Here is a 22,710-nt window from a genome sequence, read left to right as displayed (position 1 = left end):
CTTTATTTAATGGAATTTAAAACCACTTTGAACGCCCAGTGGGTGGGTGGGTCAGGCTTGGGTCATTTGGTGGGTGGTTGTCGGGTTGTTCGAAAAGGTTGCTTGCGGCGTTCAAAAAACCGAACCACAATTGCATGAGGTAACCTTTGACAGGGACACAACACAAAAAGCGGAGAAGGAACCAACCCCGCACAGTAGAAAGCAGGGAAAAACCCAAAAGAAAAGCTTTGACGAAAACTGGTGTCACTACCAACTGTGACCCGGTACTCTGAGCAGCTTATGGCCAATTGAGCCCCGCCTCGGGGACCAAATCCCGCTGAGGGTGGCCGTAAATCCAATAAAAACGCTTTACAAGCTGTAAGGCAAAGATCATAAATCCATTTTTGTTTTTTACCCACCACCTCCATTTAAATGCGATTTAAATTTTTCCACCGACTCTAAAGTGGTTGCGCAACAACATAAGGGTTACATTTGCATAAATTGATCCTTAACTGGAAACACTGGGATAGGAAAAATGGCGTCGTATATTATAATTCGTTTGATGAATCGGAATTTACCGAGCCCAAAAACTAAAAAAGGGTTAATGATGAATAAAAACTATTAATATGATAGAAGTTACCTCAAAAAAGAGTTATTTGTGGTTTTTATTTTAATATTCTATTGGTATTATTATTTATTTTTTAACCAACTATAGTAGTTATAGTACATTTGTAGTTGGGCGTAAGTAAAGAAAACTTGTAATCTGGTGATTGTTTTATACTTTGTGGATAGAAGAAAAAGAGCGTATTTTTTGATTTTTCAAATCATAAACTTCAGTAAGGCTTTTTTATATGAAAATCAGAAATTGGTTATCTGAAATAACTTTTATTTTTGATCCCTGATGTATAAAATCAAGAACAAAATATAATAATAATAATATAAAGCTTTAGAAATTTAATATAACGAAACAGATATGTATGTAATTCAATAAATTGTAAAAACTGAGTTTCATACTTTGCAATTCTAAGATATAACAAGTTTACCCAACTGTCAGCCGTTACAAAAGCAGAACCCTCTTGAAACTCCGTTCCCTCCAAAAACTTTTCAACTCTTTCCATCTGCAGACCCAAAAATCTTGTACAAAAAACCCACAAAAAACAGCGCGCCAAAATAGTGAAAAGAAACTCGATTAAAGCGAGTGCAAATCGATGAGGAAACCTCAGCAACGGAAATCAATAGAGGAAGAGGACAAAGCAGCCTCTAAATGTCCCTTTACTTCCGCATTTGTAGCGCCGCATCTTCCCTTCTTGGATTATTTATTAACGTTTATTGATTTCGACTTGCCCAGCGGCAATCTGCCACAGAAAATCGCTGTCAATCGGCGCTGCAACCCTTCGCAGAAGACCAAACTCAGATATTCCGACAAAAAATAATGAATTTTCTCCACATTTTTTGCCCGCACAATGCCGAAGAAAATTGCGCGCCGTTTTTTGGAACAGAAAACCGAAGAAAACGACAGAGACTCAAGGGTAAAAATTGAGGATCACTGTCAAGGATTACCCGAGATCTTCCACGGCTTAGCTCTAAGGTAAACTCACGAGGGGTAGCAACCCCTTGGCCTCGGCTACCTAAGGGTGAATGTACTCCAATAATGCGTAATTTTTTAAGGTAAAAATAGCTCGAAATTGAAAGAAATTCAAATTGAACAAAGGCCAATTTTTTGGGTGATTTTTTGTGCGATTTTTGTGTCTTCGGGGAGGGTGAGAAAAAGGCACGAAAAATTGCGGTTCCTTTTTTACTTCTTTGGGTGCCGGGACTCTGATTAAGTACGGGATATCTAACGGAATTTTCGCAAAATTTTCTCACAATTTTTTTGGGTTAGAAATGGTTGATTTATGTGCCTGTTTTTTAACCCATTTTTGGCAGAGAAAATGAAACGCCAGAGAATAAAACCGTTACTTCTTTTTTCAAAAAAAAGTACAATTTCTTTTGTAAAAACACACTAAACAGTCTATGTTTTTTACGAATATAATAGTGTTGTTTCACTAAAAATGGTGGCACTAAAGACTAATAAAATTTTACTTATGAACTTATAAAGCGATTTTCTTTAGAGTGCTTCCATTGAAACTTGAATATTTAATAGAAATTAATATTTGTCATCATCAAACGTTAAAACAGCCATTTTTCCGATATATTTTGAATTAATATTCCCAAATAAAACTGCGCCTTAACTCTATATCTTCAACGCAAACGAAAATACATTAAAACCCATGCAGAAACCACCCAGCGATGGCAAGATATGAACCCCAACCACTTAACCCCCATTTTCCTTATCCAAAGTGTACAACCGACTTGAGGACCGAATGCTAGTCTCGTCTTATTTGCTTAACGCAAATTGGTATGTCATTTTAATGCGTTGCAACAACAGAGATGGCAGAACGAGAAGCGACAAGGAAATGTCGGAGTTTTCACAACCACCCGATATTGTTTGGTTCCGGGTTAGTGCTCCCACTGCCCACTTCCCACTTCCACTTCCACCGACGATCCTGCCGATGTCCTTGTCCTTGTGCCGTCTGTTTTCGTCATGCAAAGTGTGTGTGGTTTCCACCCAGCACTGCCCTTTTCCTCTCGATTTTCCGGCGATGCTGCCAAGCGTTTATTTTCTTGATTAATTTCAATGCCCAAAACTTCTATGTTGCCATGCACATGTGTGTATCTGGGTGTTGGTCCCCCTTTTTTTGGTCCTGTCTGGTGTGTCCAGTGGTGTCCTGGCTGTCTGTGCCGTCCGCTTCTGGCAAATAATCAAATTGCCTAGACACCGCCCAGGAACAGCGCAGAATAACACACAGGGAAACTATCCAAAGTGAGGAACTGTTTATCTTTTGTCTCCCAGTGACAAGTTTATTCAGCACCAGCGGTAGAGCCAGGACCAAAAAGGATAACTATTGAAATTAGTTTGGGGGAATCAAACGATTGCTATTGATTTTCCTGCTTTTTCTCTGGTTCTTAAATCATTTTGGCACTTTAATGTGAAGTAATGTGTAAATAGTGATGGTGAAAACCCATTATTTAGCAGTAAATCAAGAAGTTCTTGTGGGAATAAAATATAAAAAAAATGTCTAGATCAAAAACATTCGATTGAGAGATATTCTAAGTTCTGTAGCTATTTTTTGTTGCAATATGTAATATTAAAATGTTTGCTAAGATTACTATGATTTTGATAAATGTATGTACAAAATAACACTAGTTCGCTAGTAAGCGAATTTAAAAAGAAGATCTAAATCGTCCACAATTGTCTAAAATTAACCAAATAAATCCCAAAAAACGATTATTTTCGGCCTCTGGGTTTTGTTTTTAGTAATACCCATTTAAACAAAAAACATTTATAGTTTTGTGAGGGAACATTATTTATATCCTAAATTATATTACGACAAATAATATTTTATAAAAATCAAATGCTATATTATTCATATTACTATAAATTATATTATATTATTATTCACAAAGACATACCCGCTTATAGATTGCTTGATTTAATTGCTACTCTCAACATTATTTAATTGTTTTCGGTCCTTGGATTGCAAAGGAAATCGAGTCCTCAAGGCAAAAACATTAATTTTGCAGTTTTAATTAAAATGCTCCAGACCAAACGGGAAATGGGCCCGAGTCAGCCAAAGGAAAACGGAATGAATTTCCCCCAAGAAAGAATTTTCCCCTATAACTCCCACAAACTTGAGCGAAAAGAGAAAAAGGAAAGGCAAGTGCAGTCACAGTCATAATCATAAAATGTATGCGCTGTCACCAGGGCTGCAAAGGTCCTTTTCCCTTTGCTTTTCTTTCACAAAAAAGGAGGAAAACCGTACGTGAGCTTGTGTGGGTGGTGTGGGAGGTGGGGGAAAGGGTCAGGAACTGGGAGAAAGCGAGAGAGCGCAACAACACTTGTTGTAATTACTCGACCAAGTCTCGGTTCAATGGCTGCGCTGATGTTTATATGAATGAGTTTTGTGTTTATATAATCACACCGAAATGCTCAACGTGATGGGTGGTTTGGATGGCAGGATTGCAGGATTCGGAAAACGCCGCCGAAGGATTCTTGGATGCAGTTACCCATCGGATTTTTAAAGGAATTGAAGGTTCAGGACTTGAATCAATCATTTTTAGCTTACATTATTTTAGCTTACACATTTTAAGAAATCTTTTTTATCTTATAACATAAAATATTCCTTTCCATTATATTAATAAACTTGAACAGGAACACATTTAAGTCATAGTAATCAAATATAAAACCACGATGTTTAAAGCATTTTAATTATTTAATTGTAACTTCCTCAGTATATGACAGACAAATTGACAATTATTTTGGTCATATTAAACATATTGGGTTTAAACTTATACCTCTGAGACAGTTTCATTATTGCATAAATTTATTAAAGATATAATAGTAAATACTTCGTCTCATTCGTTTATTTGGATTCTCTGCTTGTCCAGAAAGTCTCAGGATACCAATAACAACAAAGGGTGCCGAAATAAAAGTTATTATAATGAATCCACCCGAACGTAGAGCTCCCAAAGTTCCCCTTTAACCAACACATTCAATCTGGCTTGTACATAAGCTATATACCCCAAATGGTAAATAGAAACCAGACGACACCTTTCCAGGAGCACATAAAATCCGCCACTTAATTATGATTTACTTGCAACGGAGGAAAAGCGGGTATGCAAAGAAACGCTGCATACTGCGCAGAAAGTCGGAAAATGCATAACACATAGGCCACACCCATCGCGCAGGAGAAGTCAACTCGTGGCCTATGCTAATGCAGGAAAATGTGGAAATGCAGGAAAATGTGAAAGTGCAGGAGAGGGCGACAATGGAGTCCATGGATATTCTGATCAGAATGCAGGCGACAAAGGATACGTTCCACACGCACACACTGAAGCTCGGCTAACGGTGCAGGGTTGATTGTGAGGGAAAATGAGCGAGAGAGTGGTGAGCGGAGAGCGGAGAGGCGGATGGGGAAAAGTGCCGCTGCAAATCATAAAGCATATCACACACACCAACAGCCGGGCGAGAGAGAGAGGGAGAGGGCAGCGAGTGCGAGCGAGAGACAGCATGCACATAGCGAGAATGCAGCAAAATACGATTCCTCAATTCAGTTTCTAAGTTGCATTCGGCTGAAGAAGTTGAAGCTAGACGGTCCGGTCTTCTACCTCGTGAAAATAATATAAAAAGCGAGGAGAACAGAACGGAAGAACAGGGAATCGAACATAGAAGAAGCGCAGACTTTCTTCCCCGTGATTGTTTCAAGTGCACGTTTAACCTAACAAATTTACAAACATTTTAAAATAATAAAACTGCAAATATGATGGTGCTACAGCAACAACAACAGCGTCTCTGGGATGCAACAACATCAAATAACACAAACACACCTACACAACAGTCGGCGAATGGGGAAAGCACACCAACAAAAGTTTGCCATCAGGAAAACACAACAACAGCAGCACACACATGTGAGTTTTTCAGGGTTGCCACCCCACAACTAGCCGAGGAAGCTTTACAGGCTTGCCAACTGCAAAAGGATATTAGCAAACATTTCGGAACTATTAGAAGTTTGGAAATGGGATTATTAGTTTTGAAAATGTATGCATAAAGAAAACACGGATTGAAAACAAAGGTTTCTCGACTTTTCTAAAATTTGTTGTGTTTTTTTTTTAAAACCAACTTTATTTTATGGTATTTAAATTTGTGTTTTTACAAAAAAGCCGATTTGCATTCTTTATTAGTTTTTATAGACTTTTTATAGAACACCAATTATAAAACAAATCAAACTGATTCATCTAAACATACTAAACCCAAATCCCTACCTGATTTACTGGACGCTGTACCTGTTACCAAAACTTTTCACTTTCTCGAGCAATAAATTCGGTCAGAAAAGGACTAAAGAAACAAACCAGTCCAGAGCAGACAAAGGTCAGCGATGATGATTACACGCCCACACATTATCCCGGGCAGAGGGTCCAGATCAGATGGATAGAGTATAAAGAGGCACACACAATTTCCCTATCAGATGAACAATTTCATGGCGTTTTGCAATAGATTTGATGCGATGTCCTGCTGCTGACGGTGTCGTTTTTGGGCAGCAGCTGTCCTTGAGCATCCCACTGTGCGAGCGTGTGATCGGAGTTTTCAGATTTCTTGTGTTTGCATTTGCATCCTGGCAGTGTCCTTTTTACCTGTGTCCGAGACGCTGTCTTTTTTGCCGAGGGTATTTTGCATGGCAACAAAGGAGAAAGGAAACGTTTATTTTTTCGGTTCATTCCTGGCATTTCCTTCGTTTTTTAGGGGGAAAACTATTTTTCGGGCCTAAGGAGTAGGTAATTTTGTGGGTGGAACAAAGAAAGAGAAACCAAATTAGCCACAAAAGGCAAATTTTGTGTAATTACATTTAAGCCGAAGGTAGAGAAATTCAAACATGCAGATCATGTGCGCAGCCAAAATCCCGAAGATCCTTTGACTAATGCCACTTGTTATCCTGCCAACAACTGAGGTGTGAGGTCAAACACCGACCCCACCTAAGCCGTCCCCAATCCCACCGGGCAAAACCATTACCCAACCACAAGGACAACGCCAGCCCAATGGCCAATGGGTAATCTGTATATTTATATTGTCCTGCACTGGACATTATGCACGAGGATTCCCCAAGTCAGAGCGTCCTCGCAACAATATATTGTCGTAAAAATATGTTACTTTTTCCTGCTGCCCGTTGTCCTTCTCGGGCGAGGATACTACTTTGCTTACGCCCCGAGGGAGCTATAAATTTAATATCTACTTTGCAAAACAAAAAACCAAATGGCACAAAAAAGCTTGAGGGAGGATGGGAGCGAACGGTGGGAAATGGATGAAAGATGGTGGGGATTTTGGGCCAAGTTTTTTGTATATTTTGGGATTGAGCAGCTTGAATAGGGTAAATTCTTCTGAATCAAAAAAAGACCAAATGAATACCGAAACTGCGCAATTACTTACAGTGCTTTTCTCTTGTCCATTAAAATTGTGTGAAAACTACTTTAAGCATAATGCCAACCATTCGCACGCGGAAATTGACCCTTAAAAACTTTACACCAGCGAGCACTCAGCTCAAAGCTGGAATCATTTTTGCATGTTATATACGCCATAAGAAATGTGTTATGTCCGAATTCCTAATGGACATTTTACGAGCCAGACATGAAATGAAAACACCCTGACATGGAGACACCATCCCCACTCCTCTTTCTTAAGAACTGTTTGCCTTGACCAGGAGTACGTGTCATTTGCATTCGAGTTTGCTGGTGACGAGCATTATTAAAAATTAAAAAATATTTTTGTTTTCTCTTTGCAGTTATGCGGCACATGTCCAACTCACCCACTCCGCCCTCGCCGCTGCGCTCCCTATCAGGTAAATACATTCGTTTATATATCTAAAATATGGCTAATCCTTGGCCAGCATTCAGCCGACATGTCCTTTTTATCCTGCTTCCGACTCGTGCCGGAACGTGGCTACTTTGTGGCTAAATTGATTACTCACACGACAGACAATTTTTATAGTTTTCAGTTTTCCTCTTTTTGCAATATGCAATAAACCACGCACCCTTCCCCTCCACTGCATCCATCCCCTAGCCACATTGCGTTTATTTTAGGGTTTGGCTTAGGTAGTAACTCAGAACTGGAGTTCCGGGCTCTGTTATTGGTAATGAGGCATTAGGTTAGGGCACCTATAATATTTATGGGAGCTGTTGAGGAACCAGCACGTGACCAAAGTGTGACTGAGGACGGACCAGCAGCCTTTGGGTTGCAATAAGAAAGTCGAGGACTCTGAAGGGCCGAACTGGAGATAAATAAATGCGGAAGGTTCTTTACTAAAACTTTTCCAAAAATATGATAAACGAAAATGACTTTGACGATCTTAAGTTGACCGAATATATTCCTATTTATGGATGATTTTAGTACAGAGCTAATAATATACAGTTATTTAAATGCACTATATAAATTTTATATAAAAAGGTCATTATAAGTTTGTGGTCCAACATTGAAAATAATTAGTATAAACACGCGTTCATTATGTTGCATTGTCCTATTTTATTCAAACTTAAAATCCCCTTAAACCATTTCCACGGAATGCCACCCAAAATCTTTTTCTCCACACCCACCAACAGCCTCCCCCGAAAACAACCCCGCATGGAAACAAGCTTAAACTGGAGATCATCCTTCTGAGACCCCTATATGCTCTTTTGACCTCAACCTCCCTCCCCCGTTGACCCTAACACGACCCTCTTCTGTTCGCAAACAAACAGAAATAACAATTTGTCAGAATGTAAATTTCTGCTTTGGCGCATTTAAATGATGGCCTGATGGCAATTATGTAAGGACCCCGAAATCAAGGCCAGCAACCCCTAACGAAGTGCAACTAATCTATGCAAAAACATGCATGGAAATCCACCCCATTTAAATAAATGCGGCGCATTAACAGGGTTGCCAATGCCATCCGATAGTAGTTGACAATTAAACTTTCATTTTTATTGGTTTACACAAATTAGGCGAGTCAATCGAGCCAAGGGTGCCTAACCCCTCTCTCACCCCTCTTCAGGCCATTATGCATATTCAAATGTTGTCAAAATAAAGGGGGGGATACTCTTTTTCCAAAAAGGGTTGCTTCAACCGCTAAAAAACTCAAGTGCCCTAACATTAGCATCACAGACCCGCAAAAAGGCAAACTGTTGATCCCGGCTCAACCCTGTTTAACATATCATTTGAATAGCGACGAGGTGTGAAGTCGATTGAGGGGTAACCCCGAGCGAAGGGTTACCCTTGCCACCTCATTTTTTAAAGCACCACTTGTTGAACGATCTCCCCTCGATTCTTTATTCAAATGGAAAGGATTTGGTTGCGTGAAGTTAATTGAGGCTCTCTGAATGTTCAAAGGGTAATTCAGAAGAGGAAGCGCGTAAAGGATATTATAATCAGCGGTTCTGATTGGGTGCTCTTTATTTTTTGTACCTCAAAAAAACGATACTCCGAGGGCGTTTCGAGGGCGTTTTGTGTGGCATGCAAACAAGTTGGAAGGAGTCGATAGGCGTGACGAGTTTTTAATGAAGGGTTAAACGAAGCTAATGAAAGTTTCAAGGGTTAAACTTGGAAACACGAAGGTAATGAGCTCTAATTTGAAAAAATGGGGAAACTAGCTTATTATTCAAAGTTAGTTACTGCTTAAAGAAAAACTATTGAAGGTTCATATTACAATGTGATATGATATGATGAGAACGAAGTTATATTTGTCGTATACAGAACCCATTTATAAAAGTACAAAAAACATTTAAACTTCTGGAAACCGAAGACTGTACAATCCAGTTTCAGTTATGAAAATGATTTTTTGCTTAACTCGTATGTAGATAAACTGCTGAGATATGCAAGGATAATTGGATTGCCAGACTCTGGCTCTCTATCGCTAAAAATCTCTCTCGGTGCACTCTACATATTATAGGTTGTATCTTTCCCATAAATCGAAACGCACTTTACACTCCCTCTTGGGACAGGGAAAATCAACCCCTAAAAACTGCATGGAAAAGGAGTACACAGAATTCAGAGTTTTCGAATAGAGGCAACACTTCATTTGTCAGTGGAAGCATTCACACATTGCCATTGTGGCAGGACGAGGAACTTGCATTCACCGCGTAGTCCTCATCAGCAGGATAACACATCTGCCCCGGAGACAGACAAAGCGGCATCACCTGGTTTTGGGTTTCGGAAAATCGAGGCTCGAGGATCGTGGATCGCTCGCTGCAGGCGCATTCCGCTCACAAAGGATCACAACAATGTTTCTTGGCTTGGCTTGAACTTGCTCCCGAGGCTTCTTGACTTTCCTCCTCTATTTCACCAGGGGCAGAACAATGCAACTTGGAACCCTTTTTTTGGCTGGTCCAATTCTCCACCCAATGGCAAGTTGCATTCTGCTCTAATCCGCAACTCGTGCATTCGAAATTGTAACGAATTTTAAATTCGAAAGTCGGAAGAGGGTTGAAAAATCTGCCCAAAAAGGGTGACAAATTTTTGACTATGCCTAACCCTTAGACGATTTTATTTCTGACTGGTTCCCAATGCGTTTTCAATGGCTAATTTTATTACGGCGATTTCAACTTTCGCCGTTCTACATAAAGGGAGTCATAAAAACAGCTGCCCACATGCAATTTATTTGCAAAGTTCAAACGCCCGCATTAGAAATATTTTTTGAAAAATGTCCTAATCCGGTGAATCGAGTTTAACATGGGGTTGAATCCGCTTAAAACTATCACATCTCCTTATTTTTAAATCGGTTTAGAGCGTTACATTTTTTACATCTTTGACAAATGTTTGGAAGTTGATTTCGGACAGAAGGTCAACTGGAGGTCTAAAAAATGAGTTAGCTTTCCAGTTCTTACTTACATTATTATATGGTTAGAATAAAGATTTTTGGTTCATATTTCTCCTGTCGGAAGTGCTCCGGACTCATTATTTTATTCCCCACCAAAATCAATATTTTCCTTTAGAAAATTATGAAATCTGAGCTCTTTTCGTTGCTCTACTGCGCATTTATCGGAGACAAAGGATCGAGCTTCCTGTTTGACTCCGCCGTGGCCTCTGATGTATGGCTATTTTTCAATTATTATGCATGATTGGGTTTTCAACAGCGTTGTTGGGGGAGGCTGGGATGGAGTGGCGAAGAGGGGAGGCAGTGGGGACCACAAAGGCGAACCCTTCCGCTTGAGCGTCTATCGTACCTAACCGCAGGACGCAGACATTGGACAGGATAGCGAAAAAGGATGGGCATTCAATTGGAAGATTGAATAAAATTTGCCTTAAAAAGGCTGAAGAGAAAATGTTTACAGAAAGTCGGTGAATGAATACACTCGTAAAGGCATGGAAAATGCATTAGGAGGATTAAAATTCAGGATTAATGGCTTAGGAAAATATTGGTAAAGTAACCTATATTTAAAGGTTAATATTATTTAATTGCATTTCCACAAGTTTTAAATGTATTTTTGCAGCCTGAGAATCTTAAAAAAAATTCAAAAAGTTCAATACCTTCTTGTAATACATTTTTTTTTATTTTCGTATAGTTTACTTCCTAAGTTTAGGATCTTTGTACCCTGTGCCCTGTACAGTGTATACCCTTAAAAATAGCTTTAGAAATATTGAAAAACTGGCAGAGTCTTTTGGTTAAAATCAAATTATGCCACGCGTGCGTTGACCAGTCCGGCTACTTGAACTTCATTGAGTTGGAAAATTGAAAAGCAAACTACCCACAATCAGTTACTACAAAAAATATCCTTTTCCTTTTCTTGCAGACTGCGGAAAGAGCTTCGAGGAGGAGGAACTGGAGCTGGGCGAGAACTGCGAGATGCCGCAGAATCTGAGCAGCAAGCGCCAGGCCAGGGAACTGGATCCGGAGCTGGAAAACGAGGTCCTGGACCTGGCACCGCCTCCCAAAAGATTGGCGGAGAACCAGCTGAAGGCGGAAAGAGAGGAGGAAGCGGTGGCCAGTGCCATTCCGCCGCAGCCCATGGGATTTGCCCCCGAAGAAATGCACCAGGCTCTGCAACTGCAGCTGCACAGCTACATCGAAATGGTCCGCCAACTGGCTCCGGAGGCCTTCCCCAATCCCAACCTGGCCACACAGTTCCTGCTCCAGAACTCCCTGCAAGCCCTGGCGCAGTTCCAGGCCCTCCAGCAGATTAAGCAGCAGCAGAGGGAGGATCCTCTGCCCAGCTACTCCACTCCCCTGGCGAAATCGCCCCTGAGAAGTCCCTCGCTGAGTCCGGTGCCCAGGCACAGCAAGTCCCAGCAGCGAACTCCGCCCAATTCGATGACTGCCAACTCCCTGGGACTCAGTAGCGCCGTGATGACTCCGAACACGCCCAGCATGCAGCAGCAGCAACTGCAGCAGAGCACTCCCAAACCCTCCAGCGGCCTCACCGTGGCCTCCGCCATGGCCAAGCTGGAGCAGTCGCCCGAGGAAACCACCGATCTGGAGGAGCTCGAGCAGTTCGCCAAGACCTTCAAGCAGCGGCGGATCAAGCTGGGCTTCACCCAGGGCGACGTGGGCCTGGCCATGGGCAAGCTCTATGGGAACGACTTCTCTCAGACCACGATCTCCCGCTTCGAGGCCCTCAATCTGAGCTTCAAGAACATGTGCAAGCTGAAGCCGCTGCTCCAGAAGTGGCTGGAGGATGCGGACAGCAGCGTGGCCAAGTCGGGCGGCGGTGTGTTCAACATCAACACGATGACCAGCACCTTGAGCAGCACCCCGGAGAGCATCCTGGGACGCAGGCGCAAGAAGCGCACCTCCATCGAGACCACGGTGCGGACCACTCTGGAGAAGGCCTTCCTGATGAACTGCAAGCCCACGTCGGAGGAGATCACCCAGCTGTCCGAGCGCCTGAACATGGACAAGGAGGTGATCCGGGTGTGGTTCTGCAATCGCCGCCAGAAGGAGAAGCGCATCAATCCCTCGCTGGACCTGGACAGTCCCACGGGCACTCCCCTGAGCAGTCATGCCTTCGGCTACCCACCTCAGGCCCTGAACATGTCCCACATGCAACTGGAGGCTGGGTCGGGCTCCTTCTGCGGCAGCTCTATCAGTTCCGGCGAATAGGATCACCCGGAACACCAAAGCAACCTTGTACATAGTCAGCTTATACTCCAAACTCTTCCACGACATTCCACAAGCCACTCTCTCCATATCAAATGCAAACAATGCCATGGATGTATTTAGTAAACTAGGTGATAGCCAGTCGTATCAGAAAACCCATTACGAATTTATGAGTACATATAGTTCCACACTACCTATTCGTATCTGTATGCATATAGAGTTCCTAGTTCTAACTATCCCCCAATGCCATACATGTATCTGTTGTGTCCTATATCCACTATGCCACAAATCAATTCCCCTAGTTCTACTTAATGTGTATTGACTTAGATGTGTATGTGTACCGATGTTGTTGTACGATGTCCAATTGTAAATTGATCTTGAACACACTTAGATCCTAACATCCAAAAATTTCAATAAAATTATTCCGATAAAATAATTTATAAAAAAATTAACGTATATTTTTCTATTGGTGGGAGTTTTAATAAACGGTATTGAATGGATAGAAAGAAAAATCCCACGTCTTTGGGAATAAACAAGGTAAGTTCTATAACACAAGTCTGTACGTTTAAATGGAGATAATGATACCACGATCGTAATATTAGACTTTTTTGAATATAAGAAGAAAATAAAATTGACTCTATGCTTTGGTAAAATAGTAAAATTACAACATAGCCTATTCGTAAGCTATATATGTATATCCTTTAGCCCTTTTGAAATAGCATTTCCTTATGAAACATTTTAGACTTTTTAATAACCATCATCATTATTTGGTTTTCTGATTCAAAATGCATAACCTTTTAAAAGTTGGCTGGGTTTTAATTCAATGGCTATTATTTCAAACGAAAAAAAAGACCTCAGCTTATTATTCAATTAGCCAGCGCTTTGGGTTGATTGCCCGTCGTGCGCCATCTAAAAACCCACTCGAATCTCATTAGGCACCGCCTAAATAAATATTGAACGAGATATTTAGTTAACTGATTTCCTTGGCCCGCTCCGAAAGCGTTTGCCAGCCACGCGACAAAGGCAAACACGACCATTTTTTAATAAACTTCCTGGCAAACGCGGGCCAAGGCAGAAGGGATTCGAAGGACCCACACCAGCAACCCCTTTTATTTTTTTGGTTGTCGAGTGTGGATTTGTTGGATAAGAAATCACTTCATCTTTTTGGGCCCGGCGACAGTCAATATGGCAGCCCAGACAGAAACCCTTATTTGTATATCGAGGCAAGCGTGTAAATCCTTTTTTGGCAACCCCCAACCCCGATCCCTCATCCCGGATTCCCCACCCTTCCGAAGTTTGCCGGGCTCTGATTCGTTTAGGGCACGAATCTCTAAAAAACGACAAGAGTTGGGGAAGGGAAAGGGTTCGTGCCATCAATTCACACATAGTTATGTCATATGGTCCTCGCTCCGGTGGTTGATTTCGGTCTTGTTCTGGTTCTAGTTCCTGTTGTTTGCCGTTTTCGGACCCCGATGTGGGCAGTGGAAGTATTTTATGTTGTCCCAGTTGTATCTTTTTGGAATCGCTTAAGCAAGTCAAGTCCTTCATGGAGATATCTTAATGGAAGTGTGCCAATAAATTAGGTAAATGGTGGTGTAGGGGAATGGCAAGTACACGTATGCGAAGAAATTCTTTAAGACATGGCAATGTTTTCAATCTATAGTTAAATTCGGCAAAGTAATTTTATTTTAAACATATTTTACGTAAATTGAAAAATCAGTTATATATGATATGTTGATATAGAAATGTTTTGATCTACAGGTATCCGTTAAATTTACAACTTATTTAAGAAGTAGTTCTGTCAAAGAAACAAACAGATTTAGAACAAAACGTAAAAATTACAACAATTTTTTTAGAGGACACAAAACAGGGGCAAGGTACAGATTAAAAAAAAAAGAAGAGTCTACTACAGTTTTTAAGGCTAAATCAAAAACAAGAACAGCAGATCTGTCCTGAAAATAAATAGTCACTATTAGACGTCGGAATCAATGATAAATATTTTTCTCAAAATGAGATTTGCAACACTATTTGATTGGCTAAAAAATATTTTCATAAATTCATAATTTGATATAAGTTTGTATAAAAAATTCGAAAGTAATCTGAAATGCATAAAAATCGAGTTTTAAGCAAGTCTACAATCACAGTGATGTATGGCCGAATAAATGTAATTTACAATATAACCTATATTTTACATTTAAGGTTACTTATTTCTTTATGAATCGTATTGCAGACCTGATTTATTCCAAGTCATGGGTTTTATGGTTTGGTTTCAAAAGTAATGGTATGTATTACAGTCAAACGGAAATTCTTGCATTTATCATTTAGTCCTCCACCATATTCGTTTAAAACTTGACGATTCACTTGCCCGCAGCTGTCCAGAGTAGCGAATAAATTTTTAATCTGGCCAGAAGCGAAATCTCGACCAGAATGCTTACCCTATTTAATTTGCAGGCCATCGCCCACACACTCGAGCTCACATCAAACGGAGGCCAAAGGAAAAGCCCATCGATGCCGGCACTCACACTTAATTGGCGAGCACTCGAATCTCGGCTTGGGGGCTCGGGATTGGGACTCTTTGAATGTTATCAGTCCTGTGCAGACGACGGCTGTCCATTCCCAATAACCAAAAGGGAAAATAGAATGGAAACGGACGCAAAATGGCTTTGAGCAATTTCGGTTTTCAATGGGGGAAACTTCAATTGCATTGGTCATATTCAAAGTGCCCTAAGCCCGAGCTGGTCAAAATGGGTTGATAAGCCCCGTAGGCCTTTCAGGGGGTTCCCCGGTGGTTGCAGATCGTTCGACCGAGATTTCATTCAGGTTTCTTTTGATAGATTTCCTTTCGGCAAACAGGCAAACATTTGCTGCATTTGCAAATTGAATTTTCTCTCCGGGAAATGTTTCATTTTCCTTTCGCCCGCTTCATTTATAACAATTTAATGAAATTTTCGAATGCGTTTTCATAATATTGTCGTTGTCCTGCCATCATTAATCACTCGCCACTTGGCAGGACTAACGAAAATTAAGTTTCCTTTATGCTTTTCCTTCAGCATTTCTTTCTTTATGCTTTTTCTAGTTTTTCCTCTTTGAGTGGCATGAAATATATGGGAGTGTTTTGTTAAACAGACCTATTAAATGTTAGAGTTATGAAACTAATTCTTATTTATTTCGTTGAACTCATGATAAATTATTATACCAACTATAGAGAGAAGATGTCTATTAAAATGTTTGAAATTAAATTTGAGGGACCCTTGATATATTAATTAATATTTTTGGATTCGCAGTTTGAATAAACAGTTAGTCAGTGGAAACTTTTATTAAACTGATAAAACGGATTCAATCAAGTTAGCTCTCCTTAAATAGAGTGACGTTCATATTTCTTTAAGAACCCTTAAGTTGTAATAATTTTCTTACTATAAGGGAAAATATTTTTGGCTTCTTGTTCTAAAATGTAAACAACCCAAAATGAATTTAAATAAAATGGTCTTTGAAACTTGGTGATTATTTATATATTTTTTCTTATTATTAATATTATAGAAAGCACAAAACTAAACTAATTGAAATGGTATACGGTATTATTTCCTATACATTTGAAAATATTATGAGTTAGTTAAACTTAATGTATTTTCATTTCATGTCCCTGCTGTTTTAATGTATCTTTTAAAATTGCCTTTGTCCCTCCTCAAATGTTAGATACTCGAGATGTGAGATACCAGACGTTGGTAATTTGGGATGAGTTTGGCGAAATAAAAAGTGCTCGCAAATTATATGGCGAACATATGTTAAATTTCTGCGTGACTGGCTGACAATTTGGTGCTTTGAATTTCAATTCGGCTAACGAAAATAAGAGGAACAAGGACATCGGGGACACACCCCTTTTCGCCCGAGTGGAGAACATAAGACTTGTGCAAACATTTGGCCAAAAACAACAGCAGCGGGGGAAACACAATTGAATTACAATGAAAATATGAAATGAGCAAAAAGTAGATGAAGAAAATCGCATACAAAAATTAAGCAAACAGGCGAAACAAAGGAAGAACCCCCGAAATGAAAAGTTTCAAAAGTGTGGGCCACTGGCTCCTGCAAATAGCTCGGGAAAAAAGCGCAAATTCAATATTTGCACAAGAAACAAATGGGAACGAGGACGTGGACGACAATGCCCCAAGACAGTCGAGCAAATAGCTAAAAAAGTAACAGAAAATAAAACAAATAACATGGATGGAAGCTGCTTAAATCGAATATTTCAGTACCCTTAGATATATATTTTGTTTTATTATTCGGACTGTTTTATAAAAGAATAATATATTTAAAAGAATGTTTGAGTTTGCCTAGTTTGAGTACTTCTATAAAAGGCAATAACCAAAAGCCCATCTATTAATAATAAGCAATTAATATGTTAAATTATTATTGGATTTCATTAAAAGCCTTTTATAACTCGTAAAATCTGAAGAAAATATACAATATTCTTTAACATACAAATGGGACAAGTGCAGAAAACGTTTGAATCCTGATTTTACCACCCTCTTTAATCCAAAATGGAAAACCCAAATCAATGGCCGCTTGAGAAAAACCTAAATTTAAAATGAAAAAATTTGCATGCGACCCCTGAAGGCTGAGGGAAATCCTCCCCCGAAAGTTTTAAACAGCCAATTAGAGGAACAGCTTTTTTGAGGCTCAAAAATCAAAGGCCATCAAGGGCGTGATCCGAAATCAACACCATCTCGGCCAGATGGTTGATGGGAGATAGTGAGATGGAAAACTTGATCCCTTTGACATGTTTACACATTTAATTAACTTACACGCGCCGAAAGTTTCCGGACACGAGAGATAGTCCCCATCTAATCACACCCAAGCGTACACCCAACCCACATAAAGTTCCAAAATGGGGCTAAGAAAACACAAGGATAAACCCTTTTCCTGGCTTTTTTGACAATTTGAAACCAGTTCAAGTGGTTTAATCATTTAACGCACATCATAAAAATCGCATCAAGTGATTTTTATTTACACGCCCAGGACAAAAAGGAACCCCAAAACGAACGGGGTGAAAGATTGGGGCGGGGTGTGAAATGGGTGGGGTTCAGCCAACCCTTTGAAATCCAAGGTGGTGGCTGAAAACGAGGAAAATGATTTCACACATTAGATAAGGATACGGTTAGTTGATAATCATTTAGTTTGACCTGAAAACAAAAGGAGTTCGAGTATACTTTCTAAAGAGGGAATCTTCGAAATTAACTAAAAACACTGCTGTACCTCTGCAATAGCCTTCTTCAACTGTTTCATCCTGAAATAAATTTAATTTTGTGTTAAACATAATTTGAAATATATTTAAAACTAAAGAACACGATTTAAAAAAACTGTTTTGCAAAAAAATTAAACATTTTATTGAGTCGTTGCTTTTGGAAAAATAATAGAAACGTTACACAAAAATGTTCACTCAGTGTCTCTTAAAGATTCAATTATAATCCAAAAAGAAGATAGAAAGTCGATTCCATCGACTATCAAATACCCGTTACTCAGCTAAGGGGATTGCAAGGGAGATGGGGATATACAAAGCGACTGTTCCCAAGATTGCACAAATTATTTGCTTATAATTTGTTAATGAATGGTCCTATTTGAATAAATTTGTATGATATGTATTGACAATCAAAAGAGAAACCAATTTACTTTTAAGAAAATCTTCATAAATATAGAGCAGGCGTGGCATCCTGCTGAAATAAACAGGCGCTGCGAGCTGCAAGAACCTGAAGAATCTGCATACCAAATCCAAAATTTGTTGCAAAATGATTTTTGAAAAATTCTTTTTGCAGTTACTATTATTTTTGTTTAAAGAAACTTTTTGCATCAACAAATTTAAGTTTTCCAGACGAGGAAAAAAGTTCAAAAAGTAGATTTTCACACGAATACGTCCTTTTCAATAAGTACTGAATGGGTTAAGAAATGTATTGTATAATTCAAACGGCATTTAAATTACCTTTACATTGATGCCAAAGTTAACAAGAAGTAAGTTCAAATTATGAGTATATTTAACTTTTGTTTTGTGAAAATACTTTTGACCACCCCTGTATATACTTTATAGGGTCGAAAACGCTACCTTCTACCTTTAACTTTTACTTTTCTAGTACACCCTTTCACTTTAGGAGTAACGGGTATAATAATGGCTTAGTTAGACAATTTTAAATATTCTCTCCCAAAAATCTTTACTTGACAAAAAAACTCACAACCAAGTGCAGTCACTGTGCATGTCCAAATCTGTATTAAACCTTTGAAAATACAGCCTTTGTTAAGCTCTTAAAATTATTTAAAAAGTTTTTAATAATACTGATATCAATCAACTTAACCTATATTAATTGCTATTCTAATGTCATTCCATCATTTTGTACGGCTAACTAAACCATTTTATCAATATATTATATTTATCAAAATCAGTTTTTAAAAAAATTTACACATGAATAATGACTTTAAACTAGTGGCGTAGCTAGGACTTGATCAGAGAAGTATTTTTTTAACACAATAATTTGTGTAGGCTTTCCCCCTAAGGGAGAGGTGGTAGTTTAAAATGCGAATTTTAAAATGTTCGAGCAATTTTTCAGCATTTATATTATTGTTTACGCGCAACCGATAGTGAATAGAATTCTTAATTTTTTTCTTTGTTACCAAACAATTTGCATAGTATTCTTCGGAAAGTATATAACCAAATTTGAAAATGTGGGCGTAACGAACGTGTGCGGCTTGTGGGCGTTAGAGAGGTGGTAAAATAAACTTGCTTTGCGCAAGAATCTTAGTCCCAACCATTTTTTAGGTTTCATAGTTTTTGAAATCTCAGCGTTTATACGGACGGAAAAGCTTTTTCTACTTCTTTCCGAAGAATACATTATATCCTTTTACTCAACGAGTAACGGGTATTAAAATGTAATTTTTGCGATTATAATGGATTAATAACACAAAGTTATAGAGCGATGCAACCAGAATTGCACTTTATATGAAAAACTTATAGAGTCGACAGCCCTTCCTACTTTTAAAACAGTGTTTACTATTCCGAAACTATATAAGTTCCAAGGCATTCGAACCCTTGCGATATACACAAAAAGGTACATTTTTTTTACAAATGAAATACAAAATAATTTGTTTGGGTTGTGTTAGCGAAGTATTTAATCATTTAGTTTTGTTTTTAAATACATATTAAGCTGGTAAGGCGTAGTGTATATGTGAATTTTATTCAAAATTTAATGCGAATTCGCATAATGGGTATAAGATGTGAGGGATTAGATGAAAATGCATTAAGATTGATCTTGATCAGAGACAGACAACCAAAGGAGTCAGGTCACAATGCTTAACTGAAGGTGTTGACCTGAAAGAAAAGGTGATACTGATTAACAACCAAGAAAAACATTATTTGAATGTAAGACTTACAATATCGTCGATCTTCAAGATCGAGCGAATCGTCTCCGTGGCCAAGGTGATCGATGAAATACTGACCAGCAGGGGTTGCACCACGTTCTCAGCGAAAATGTCTGTGATGGCGCCCTTGCGCACATTAATACCAGCGTTCTTTTCACCTTGGGCGTGGCGGTTGCGCAGCTCCGTGACCGTGGCAATGGGGTTCAAGCCGGCGTTCTCGGCCAGAGTAGAAGGAATGACCTCCAGGGCATCGGCAAATGCGCGGAAGCAGTAAGCATCCACACCCTCCACAGTTTGAGCCAAAGCAGCCAACTGCAGCGCCATCTCAATCTCCGGCGCACCACCGCCGACAATCTGGGCACGCAATTTCACCAGGCAACGCACCACGCAGAGGGCATCGTGCAGGGAGCGAGCAGCCTCCTCAAGCACCAGCTTGTTGGATCCGCGGCAGATGATCGAGACCGTGCGTCCCATGTTCTGGATGCCCGTGATCTTCACAAACTTGTTGGTGCCACTGGCCACCTCCTCGACCAAATCGGCGCTGGACAGGTTCTCGGCTGTGAAGTGATCCAGGGAGGCAATTGGCCGGCAGTGCAGAGTCTTGCACACGAACTCAATGTCCTCACGCTCCACATCCTTGACCACCAGGCACTTGATCTTGTCCAAAAAGTGCTGAGCCAGGTCAGAGACAGCATCGCTAAGGATGAAACGGGAAATTATGAGCCCAAGGTGAGAAAGGTGGAAGTGAGCTGCACCTACCGCAGGATAGACTTCTGAACCAGCAGGACATTGCATCCGGTCTTCTTGATCTGCTTGACAATGTTGAGGATGTACGAACGCTCCTCCTTCAAAACGCGATCCATGGCAGCGTAGTCAGACACAATCACGTTGTGATCCATCTGTAAAATATGGCGTGTGAATGAAGAAGGAAATCGATATAAGTGTAGCTAGCTACTCACATCGGTCTTGGGTGCCGAAATGCAGAACTGAATAAGACCAATCTTGGCCTTCTCGATGCGCTTGGGAGCGTTGGATCCGGCAGAGCGGCAGGTGAAGACCAAGCCATCGACCAGCTCGGTGTCCTCAACGGTACCGCCCAGGCTGGAGATGACCTTGATGTTCTTGAGATCCACGGAGGTCTCCTTGCCGGGGTCCGTGACCTTCAACACGGCATCCACGGCAATGGGGGCCAGCAGGCTGCTCTGCTGCGACACCACCTTGGAGTTAAGCGAGGTGGAGGCGCTCTTGATTAGCGTCTCGCGGTCGTTGAGCTCGATGGGCGTGGACATCTGTTTGAGGATCTCCACGGCCTTGTTGGAGCAGCGCTGGAACGAGTCCGAGATGGCCGTGGGATGCAGGCCCTTCTGCAGCAGCTTCTCGCAGGCCTCCAGCAGAGCGCCGGCAATGACCACCACGGAGGTGGTGCCGTCGCCAGCGGCCACGTCCTGGGCACGGGACAGCTCCACCAGCATCTTGGCGGCCGGGTGCAGCACGTTCATCTGCTTCAGGATGGTGGCTCCGTCGTTGGTGATGGAAACTTCGCCGTTGGCAGCCTGGATCATCTTGTCCATGCCGCGGGGGCCCAAACTGGTGCGGATGGCATCGGAGACAGCTGAAAGGGAGAAAAGTTATTTTTAGTTGATAATACTTCTTAGAAAATGTTGTAAAATTTAAGTATAATTTTAATTTAACCGGTTTTAGCTTTCAAGGTCGACAATAAAACTATTTACAAAATATTATTATGAACCCACATGAATACACAAAATACAAAGGAGATTTTGGATTTATAGTATTACATCCATTCAATTATTAAAAATATGTAAGCATGTGCTCAGCTCCACCCGGAATGCTCTAAAGTCGCATGACTAATCGGAACATAAACAGATGTGCTGAACTATACCTACCATAGCGGTTTACAACTATAATATAATAGTGGAAAGGACTAACTTCCTCTTTGGCAGAGTAATCTTCGTATCGTGGCTAAACTAACCCTAGAAGGGTATTGGAAACCTTAAATTTTCACCGCTTAATTCATCACATGAGTAATGCTCGCTCTTCTTCTTCCGCCCAGAAGTTTCCAGACAGCCGGCATCCAACTGCGATGTTCATTGGCCATTTGGTCAGCAATTTCGGCATAACACTGGTCAAAAGTCGATTTAGCCGACTCCTAGCTCCATAAATAGTCCGTGGGAGACCATTTTCTTTCTCAGACCTCCCTAACTTCGGTTAATTTCCACATTTTCTCACCTTTGGCCGCCTGGATGTTGGACAAACGCACATCTGTGGGCTTCGACTTGTCCTTGAAGGCCTTCGCCGTGGGCTTGATGTTAACCGACTTTGCCTTGGGCGCCATTGGATCGTTAAGTTATAGTTTTAAGCAAAGCACAGTTTTCACACCAAATTCACGCGATACAATTATTCCCACACTAAAATTCACAGCGGAAGCAAAACGGAAGAAGAAGAGGTGCTAGGGGTGAGCAGAAAATAGTGTGGCTGCGCCTGTCGTCGTGACTATCGATAGTTCCTTCACTACTTGTAGGAACATCCATCTCCCAAAATTGGAAATCCTTGCACGGTGTAATCAAAGTTACGAAAACGAGGACGAGTACTTTCAAGGGTCCATAAGTACTTCCAAGGGAGTACCTTTTCCCAGAAGAATTTGGACTGTAGTTTGAAA

The 22,710-nt window shown here is 40.5% G+C and overlaps 2 protein-coding genes across 4 annotated transcripts in view; one reads left to right on the top strand and one right to left on the bottom strand.

Annotated features, from left to right (window-relative positions):
• Positions 1-12,996, top strand: part of LOC119547752 (POU domain protein 2) — a 29,128-nt gene extending 16,132 nt beyond the window's left edge. Inside the window, exons 1-3 of one of the 3 annotated variants that reach the window (XM_037854753.1) lie at positions 5,239-5,487; positions 7,353-7,409; positions 11,332-12,996. In XM_037854753.1, the coding sequence (XP_037710681.1) occupies positions 5,340-5,487; positions 7,353-7,409; positions 11,332-12,638 (1,512 nt within the window). In that variant the 5' untranslated portion in view covers positions 5,239-5,339 and the 3' untranslated portion in view covers positions 12,639-12,996. Of the gene's footprint in view, positions 1-5,238; positions 5,488-7,165; positions 7,274-7,352; positions 7,410-11,331 lie in introns of those variants that run through there. The other 2 variants (XM_037854754.1, XM_037854752.1) reach the window with 2 other exon arrangements.
• Positions 12,997-19,759: 6,763 nt separating this feature from the next.
• On the bottom strand, positions 19,760-22,493 carry LOC119547754 (T-complex protein 1 subunit delta). Its single transcript, XM_037854756.1, has 5 exons — positions 22,281-22,493; positions 20,993-21,645; positions 20,793-20,932; positions 20,046-20,730; positions 19,760-19,983 (listed from the first exon to the last, which is right to left on the bottom strand). The coding sequence occupies exons 1-5, from the start codon at positions 22,384-22,386 to the stop codon at positions 19,966-19,968; spliced, it is 1,602 nt and encodes a 533-aa protein (XP_037710684.1). The 5' UTR covers positions 22,387-22,493; the 3' UTR covers positions 19,760-19,965.
• Positions 22,494-22,710: the final 217 nt, after the last annotated feature.

This window comes from Drosophila subpulchrella, chromosome 2L (assembly GCF_014743375.2).
Source record: "Drosophila subpulchrella strain 33 F10 #4 breed RU33 chromosome 2L, RU_Dsub_v1.1 Primary Assembly, whole genome shotgun sequence".
Taxonomy (NCBI): domain Eukaryota; kingdom Metazoa; phylum Arthropoda; class Insecta; order Diptera; family Drosophilidae; genus Drosophila; species Drosophila subpulchrella.
The sequence above is the reverse complement of the archived record's forward strand: the minus strand, read 5'-3'. Positions and strand labels throughout refer to the sequence as shown.